This window comes from Cebus imitator, unplaced genomic scaffold, assembly GCF_001604975.1.
Source record: "Cebus imitator isolate Cc_AM_T3 unplaced genomic scaffold, Cebus_imitator-1.0 Scaffold193, whole genome shotgun sequence".
NCBI classification, from domain to species: domain Eukaryota; kingdom Metazoa; phylum Chordata; class Mammalia; order Primates; family Cebidae; genus Cebus; species Cebus imitator.
The window spans coordinates 811,988-820,552 of NW_016107508.1; the positions used below are offsets into that span (position 1 = coordinate 811,988).

Below are 8,565 nucleotides of genomic sequence, written 5' to 3' on the forward strand. Positions count from 1 at the left end.
AAGAAAAAAGGAAACCAACTCTTGCTAGAGTTTTAAAGAGCTATAATTTAGGTTTACAGCAACCTTGCCCGCTTCCTTTGGGAAAGCCAGCCCCCAGTTTTTGGTCATATTCCAAAAACTTCCTAAATTTAAAGCTAAATCAAGAAACTATGTATTGATACAGTCCATAATTTATCATAGGTTAAAAAACATGCTAGGCTGGATGGCTCATGCCTGTAATCCTAGAACTTTGGGAGACCTAGGCAGGCAGATCACCTGAGGTCAGGAGTTCGAGACCAGCCTGACCAACATGGTGAAACCCCATCTCTACTAAAAACACAAAATTAGCCAGGCGTGGTGGCGCATGCCTATAATCCCAGCTACTCAGGAGGTTGAGGCAGGAGAATCACCTGAACCCAGGAGGCGGAGGTTACGGTGAGCTGAGATCGTGCCATTGCACTCCAGCCTAGAGCAACAAGAGCGAAACTCCGTCTCAGAAACAAAAACAAACAAAAAAACAAGCATGCTAAATGGTTTTATACATGTTCAATGTATTTTTATACAAATATGTACCCATGCTAAAAAAACAATAGCATGAGTCAATATACTTGTATAAAATATTTATGCATTAAGAACATGTATTAATATATATCACGGATAACATTTGGAAGGCATCAGAATATTAATATCGCTACCTCCACATGGTAAGATCATGGGCAACTTTTATTTTTCTCATCTGTATATGTTCCTATTCTCCTAGGATGAACAGGAATTGTTTGTGTAATTTGTAAGGACTCAAAGCCCCCATGCATCATACACTGCAGCCAAAAGATGGAAATTACTGAAGTTCATAAGTAAAAATCTTTTTTTCCCAACATTTTTGCACCAATACAAATTCATTCAACCAACAAGTAAAATCTGCCCTTTCATCCTAAGCTTCTACATCTGCAAAATGGGAGCATAAACTCTCCTTCAAGTGCATTGGGGGAAAAGTTATTCTTCAAATGCTTTTTGGAAGGTGAAGAAACTCTCCCATTTCCCTAAGGATGTTTCTCCCCTATGAATAATTAACACAGTATCCTGAATTTTGCAGCTAGCACCAGGGGTCACAAACAAGCCTGAACAAATACGGTTGAACTTAAAGGGCACAAGCTGTTAGCCCTAGTACCAAGTTCCAACTTCAGCCACTGCATCAAAGTGGACAGTTTATCCTCACAAGTACAGATGTACAGCGTTGAGGGCATGGGTACACATACATACATACACACACAGGCACAACACAAAACTCAGATCTGGGCCTCACCTGCACAATGACAGACATGTGTTGGACTTTGTCTATGTACATAATTTTAGTTAAACCTCCCCCAAATCGGTAAAACACCATCGCCTTATTATAGATCAGCAAACTGAGGCTTAGAGAGTTTCAGTCAGGGTCTGGTGTGGTAGCTCACGCCTGTAATCCCAGGACTTTGGGAGGTTGAGGCGGGCGGATCAAGAGGTCAGGAGTTCGAGACCAGCCTGACCAACATAGGGAAACCCGTCTCTACTAAAAATACAAAAATTAGCCAGACATGGTGGTGCACACCTGTAATCCCAGCTACTTAAGAGGCTGAGGCAGGAGAATCGCTTGAACCTGGGAGGTGGAGGCTACAGTGAGCCAAGATGGCACCACTACACTCCAGACTGAGCAACTGAGGCTCCGTCTCAAATTAAAAAAAAAAAAAAAACAGCGTTTCAGTCATTTGCCCAACATAATAACACTAGGAAGTGGCAAGTGGCAGAGTGGGCATTTCAACTTGTCTGCCTGATGCTAGGGTCAAAGCTCTTAAATAATTTTCCCACGAGAGAATGAAAAATGTGTCCAACGTTAACCAGAGCAAACTTGGTTTTCTCCTGGGTGCTGGTAGGTACCAGAGACCCCGTGTGGGCAGAGGAGCTACGAAGCAGACGTTCCCAGGCCTGTCCCTCCTGGCCACCCAATGCCTCACTTTCATTCACGAATTCTTCTAGCCCGGGGCCTCCCCAGAAAGCTGAACCTGCAGGGCTTCCCTGCTTCCAGGTGCTGATGTCACCAGGAGGCCAGGAGCCAAGAGACTACGAACAGCCTTCTCAGGTTGCCAGAGACAAGGGCCAGGTGCAGTCACGTGACCCCCAGCCAACCTCCACGCGGCCCGAGGTGTTAGGTAACAGCCTCCTATCTGAGCTGTTAGCAGCACTGCTCAATGCCATTTCCTCAGCTCCTACCAGCTTGGGACAAAGGAATCAAAACAGGCAAACAGCACAGTCTGGGAGCTCCTGGCATGGGAGATGAGGCAGAACAGCCTCACCCCTGACCTGCTGGCTAGTGACACGTCGCCATTTGGTAGAAGTGAAAACAGGCTCAAGTGCAGTACAGTCTAAATGCGGGGCTAGGACTTGGGTCCCAGAGTTCAACATTGCCCTAGACCTCACTGATAGAGGGCTAAGCGCTGAGAACTGTGGGGTAATCCAAGGATCTAAGAACGTGGGGCAAAGGCAGGCCAGAAAAAAAATAAAAAAGAACTTTTACTTGGTGCCTCAAATCCTTTCTCGATTAAGATGGCACCCACATAGGCAAATAGCTAAATGTTAACACCTGGTTTCATTCTGTCCTCACAACCATCTCTTAAGGAAGGTATTTTATGCCCATTTTACAGATGAGGAAACTGTGGCACTGAGTGATGTGCCCAGTGTCACTCTGCTGGTAAGAGGGAGACTGAGGGTTTGAATCCAAGCTGGCTATCTGACTCGGGCCAGGGTTCTTTCCTTTATTTTTTAATTGAGGTAATTCTACAAAGCGTGAAATGCATCAAGTCACAATTCGGGGAGTTTTGGAAAATGAAACATACTCTAGTCACTCTACAGGACATTTCAGCTACTCTGAAAAGGTCCCCCTGGGTCCTTTCCAGTCAGTCCTCACCGCTTCCAGACGCAAAAACACTGTTCTGACTACTATCACCTGGAACTGGGGTATTCTGATCACCCATGCAGGAAACCACGCCCATCCAACTCTCTCTTCTCTTTCCTCATTCTGGAAAGCCAGCCATTCAGCCTCCCCATGGCCCCTTCCTCTGCACTCAAGCCATCCAGAGGGACCCAGGAGCACTTCTTGAAGTCTTATGAGCTACAATTTACCAGTTCCCACTTCTGGAATGATTACCCCGGCATATCACAGAGAGAACATCTCAAATTGCCCAGGGAAGGGGAAAAGTCCCTCCCCTGAATTTAGCCACAGGCCAAATGCCCAAATTCGAACAAGTGATGAGCTGGCATTTCTCAAAGGAATGGTCCAACAGGCTTTCCTGATTTACAAGCAAGTGGGAAACGCTTCAGGAATTCCAAAGGTCAGGGAAGAAAGAGAAACAGTCCCAGTGCTTTTGTTACCCCCTCTGCCTGGGTGTAGGAGCTGAATGAAAAGACTGGGGACACTGCTGGTTTTTTTAATTAAACAGTCTTGGGCTTGGGGAAGGACAGGTTGAAGTTTCACCAGTCACTGCACCAATGGAATCCAGTAATTTTCAGGGTCTAACAGAACGAGGGAAGAGTGGCCAGAGCTGGAATATGCCACGAGACAGCCCCTGGAAAACTCAGTTTCAACCAAGTTAGCTAAGAAGTCCTGCCAAAGCTGGCAACAGATTTATGTTGTTCAATCTAATCAAACACTGATTGGTAAGATTGGTAGTGACTTTTTTTCCTGCACCCACAGCTGTGAACCTTTAAAAAACATTAAGCAGCATGACATCAAGTGACCTATTACAACAAAAGGAGCAAGGTTCTCGAAATTTTTTTTTTAAACAGGCCATTTAAGGCAATTCATTTAGGCCACTTTCTGGATATGCCAAAGCAAACTGCTCCTCTGCCTGTGTGAGCCACAAACGAAGCTGATTTCTCATTAGCTAATGGATTTATGCTCCAGTGCGACAACTTGCTCAGTTGTAGGTGAATAGGTGAGCACACGAGGCTGATCCACAGAGAACATGAGGATGTTTTATGCTTCAAGTGCCTGTGAATCATATTGACACTCAGTTCCCTGCAGGTTCTGAGTTAAAAACAGAATGCAAAGGTAGGAGCCAACACCTACACTGTGGCAAACTGTCAATCAGACAGGCTGTGCAGAACTCAGCAACAGGAAAGGATGTGGTCGGATGTCCTCGCTGGCAAGAGTGACTTCTACCAAGACCCTGTTTAGGCTGCATGCTTCCAAACGAAGAGCACCATGACCTCTAACTCCCTGGGCCCCTCCGAACACTGTGACTTTAAACTCAGTCCATACACTGGGACTTAATCAATTGCACTTGCTCTGGGACAACTGCAAAATGAAGACGAAATGTAAAGGAGCTCAGAAACTCAAGCGACCTAATCTAAAATGAAACTTTATAGTCACCCTCGGATGCCTGGCCCACCCCGACACTTCCTGTAACCAGACACTCTCCGTTACAGCTCCTTGCCCTCCAAAAGAGGACTTTTTCATATCATCGCTCAAACCACAATTAAGTCCTTGAGTTTGAAGTCAATTGCACTATCTACACCAGGTAAATGACAGTCATTCAATTCCAAATTCCCTTCACCAAACGAACTGCCCAACCCACTGCCCTAGAGTTCTTCAAACACCTACTAATGTGTCTCCACCTTCAGCGACCCCCCCCTCCACCCACCCAGCCACGAAACCTTACTCTCCATTTCTACTCTCTTAAACTTTCTCACGCACCATTATTTCCTTCCTCTGCGAAGAAGGTAACTTACATTTGCAGCATGATTTGGTTCAAAAAGATGCCGTCCACTAAATCCATGTACATAGTCAGGTTGTCCTGGTTGCCGCTTCCGAACGGGCCAAAAGTTTTCACCTGCAGGGAGGAAAACGAGGAGAGAAAGGCAGGAAGTCACCCCATGCGCACAAACGGCCCAAACCTCTCCCAGGCACAGGCGGGCCGGGCCCGTGTGAGCAGAAAGGGGTCACCCACGCCCACCCCACCCTTCAGCAGGCACCGTGCCCGGCCTTCTCCCCTCCCTGCGCCCCGCGCCAGGCAACAGACACAAGACGGGAGGAGGAAAACTTCCTCGCCACTTTTCTCCAGGGTTCCAAAGCGGAAAAAAAAGGGCTTTTCAACAAATGTCTCACGTCTCAAATCCACTGTAAATCAACGCGCCCACCCCAGTCTGTTCACGTTCCCACTCGGCGCCCCCCATTCCCCACCCGTCACCGCCATCCACCCGCTGGTTTCAGGGTTTCAGAAACTACAACAGATTTGGTTAGGAAGAATGGGGTCCTTTTCGGGAGTGGCTCCCGGGGGACAGGAGTGACCACTGGGACCCGGTCCGCCCCGAGGCCGCCAGCCTAGCGCCCCGGCGGGAACAGGTGTACCCACCCGCCTGACTCCTGGCCCGGCCGAAAGCGCGGCGGGGTGCCGCGCCGCACGCACAACGGGGGCGCCGGCTCCAGAGTTAGAAAGCTCCAGACTCCAGGACTCGGCCCCGACCAGGCGGGGAGCCACTTGCTGCGTCCCCCGCGTCCCAGAGCCACCCGGGGCCCCAGCCGGGTCGGGTCTGCTGCGTCCCCCGCCAGGCGAGAGAGGAGCCGGTGCACCAACAAAGGGGCGGGGAGCCAGGCGCACTCACCCAGGTCACCAGCGGGCTCTGCAGGAAGAGCTCCAGGAGCTCCGAGACCGTCACGTCCATGCTGAGGCTGCGCCCGCCGGCTCCACGCCCGCCGGCCCGCGTCCCGGTGCCCCCGCGCCGTGGCACAAAACGGATCCGCAGCGAGCGGCGGGCACGGGGCTACGGCGGCTCGCGCCCGGGAGACAAAGGCGGGGCGCGCGAGCCCACGTTCCGCGGCTTTGGCGGCCCCGCGCCCCGCCCGGGGCTGGGGGAAGGGGAGGGCCCGCCGCTCGGGGAGGAACAATGCGGGCGGCCCCGCCCCTCAGCGGCCCTGTGCGACCGGCGCGCCGCCTCGCGGTGCCAGCCCGGGAGCTGGGAGCCCGGGCGCGGGACGCGGCTGCGCGGGGAGCTGAGAGGGCGCTGGTGGCCCGCGGCGGATGGGTCGCGGGGCCCGGTTCTCTGCCTGTGGGACCGCGCGCCCTGGCGGAGCACAGCCTCCCCGAGCGTGAGGCCCCAGCACGTGGCGCCTCCCTGCGCGCGTGCGCCTACAGCGGGGGCCGGAGCGCCACGTGCGGGCTGGGGTGCGAGCACCGGTGCGCGCCGGTTGCGGGGACGCCCTGCCTTCCGAGGTCGCCCCCAGGCCGCCCGCCTCGGGCTTGGGGAGCTCGGCCCTGCAACCTTTGCGCACTCCTGGCAGGTGCGGCCCCAGCTACAGCCAAGAGGCCCCGCAAACCCGCCCTCCTCACGGTCGTGCCAGGCGCGAGAAACGCGTTCCAGCCCTGGGGCCGGGCCGGAGGGCAAAGGAGGAAACTTTATGGTGAGTTTACACAGTAGGGGTGCGGTCCCTCGCGCCCCACAGTACCATTTTCCGGGCTGCCTGCCTTCTAGAAGTTCCTGCAGGAAGCAGGTGTTGTGGCCTCCCCGACCCGGGCCCGCCCGCCCCCACCACTTTGCCGGAGGGGAGCTAAATTCCAGCCGGGGTTCCTAGCAGCAGCTTAGTGGCAGGCGACAGGGGAAAGGGCAAAGGCTCAAACTAACTGGAAGGCAAGGTCAGGGGCCGGACCCCCGTGCGAGACAGCACGAGGCAGGAGCGGAGCCGCGGCTCCAGGCTGGTTTCGGCCTGGTAATAATTTCACACCACCAGCCGGTCATTGTTCAAAGCACTGTGGACCATTTTACTAATTTAACCCTCACGATGGCTGCATTTCTCAGCTGGGCCAACTAGTGTAGGGTTGACCCGAAGCACTCTGCGTGGCGCTGAGCAAGTATACAGCAAGCACTAAATGGCTGCCGGCCGGCTGGGTGGCAATTTTGAAAGTTGGCTCTGTGGAGCGTTGGGGCTGCGGCATCTGCTGGTGGTGCGTAGTATTACAGCCCAGCGCTGGCGGACCCCGTTGGGCTGGGAGGGTTGTGAGATTATGGCCTGAGAGCCAAGTGGGCTGTGGAAGGCGGCGTAGCATAAAAGACAATGGAGGACTGCGGAGGAAGTAAAATTTCCAGACTACATGGTTTTGTTGTGCACCAGAAGCTGATTAGAAGAGTTCCTTAATTGCTTCTCCGCCCCCCGAGATGGCACTCAACCCGCAGATTAATTTAACAACGCTAATGGGTTGCTCTGTGAAATTTGAAAAACAGTGGCTTAAGCAAAGACCACAAGAAAGAATTGAGATCAAAGAGGAGTGTGTGCCGTGGCTGTGGAGGAGTTTCAGTTGTGAATCATGAAATGTCCTGTAAACCATTTCAAAGATTTTGATTTTTATACCAGAAACAATGGGAAGACACCACAAGTTTTGGAGCAGCATCTCAGGTTGAAGAAGATGTTTTGATCCCTAAAATAATGAGGGGAAAGGCCAGAGAGAAGTCGTCTGACGAGTTCAAGATTTTAGCAAATGTTGCAAGAAGTCTGGAATCCTTATGGTAGTAAAATGCTGGAAAGAAAATTCTACATTTGGCCGGGCGCTGTGGCTCACGCCTGTAATCCCAGCACTTTGGGAGGTCGAGGCAGGGGAATCACCTGAGGTCGGGAGTTCAAGACCAGCCTGACCAACATGGAGAAACCCGTCTCTACTAAAAATACAAAATTAGCCGGACGTGGTGGTGCATGCCTGTAATCCCAGCAACTCGGGAGGCTGAGGCAGGAGAATCACTTGAATCTGGAAGGCAGAGGTTGTGGTGAGCCAAGATCTCGACATTGCACTCCAGCCTGGGCAACAGAGTAAGATTTCATCTAAAAAAAAAAAAAATTGAATAATGAACTGAAGAATGTGTGTTTGCTAATTAGGTATGTATCCTAATTATGGAAATATTAATTTTATCTGAAATAAAAATCTTTTATTAAAAAATTTCTTTATTGCTTATAATGTAAGTTGGTGCAAAAATAGATATGATGTGTACACAGACTGCTGTTTGCTTGGAAGCCTCTCTTCTGAAAAGTAAGGAATGCAGATTTGGCCAAAGTTTTTTTTCTGATTTTTTTGGAAAGGCAAGGATGAGGGATCTTTAAAGTTATTTATTGAGGCCAGGCGCAGTGCCTAACACCTGTAATGCCAGCACTTTGGGAGGCCAAGGTGGGCAGATCACTTCAGCCCAAGAGTTCAAGACCAGCCTGGCCAAAAAAATACAAAAATTATGCTGGAGAGGATGTGGAGAAATAGGAACACTTTTACACTGTTGGTGGGAGTGTAAATTAGTTCAACCATTGTGGAAGACAGTGTGGCGATTCCTCAAGGACCTAGAAACAGAAATTCCATTTGACCCAGCAATCCCATTACTGGGTATATATCCAAGGGATTATAAATTGTTCTACTATAAGGACACGTGCACACGAATGTTCACTGCAGCACTGTTTCCAATAGCAAAGACCTGGAACCAACCCAAATGCCCATCGATGATAGACTGGACAGGGAAAATGTAGCACATATACACCATGGAATACTATGCAGCCATAAAAAACCATGAGTTCGTGTCCTTTGT

General features: G+C 50.8%; 1 protein-coding gene across 3 annotated transcripts in view; it reads right to left on the reverse strand.

Moving 5' to 3' along the window:
- Nucleotides 1-5,817, reverse strand: part of CCDC88C (coiled-coil domain containing 88C) — a 151,593-nt gene extending 145,776 nt beyond the window's left edge. For 2 of the 3 annotated variants that reach the window (XM_017546947.2, XM_017546945.2), the window contains exons 1-2: nucleotides 5,614-5,817; nucleotides 4,741-4,841 (exon numbers count right to left, since the gene is read on the reverse strand). In XM_017546947.2, coding sequence (XP_017402436.1) covers nucleotides 4,741-4,841; nucleotides 5,614-5,673 — 161 coding nt within the window. In that variant the 5' untranslated portion in view covers nucleotides 5,674-5,817. Of the gene's footprint in view, nucleotides 1-4,740; nucleotides 4,842-5,363; nucleotides 5,578-5,613 lie in introns of those variants that run through there. The other variant, XM_017546946.1, reaches the window with a different exon arrangement.
- Nucleotides 5,818-8,565: the final 2,748 nt, after the last annotated feature.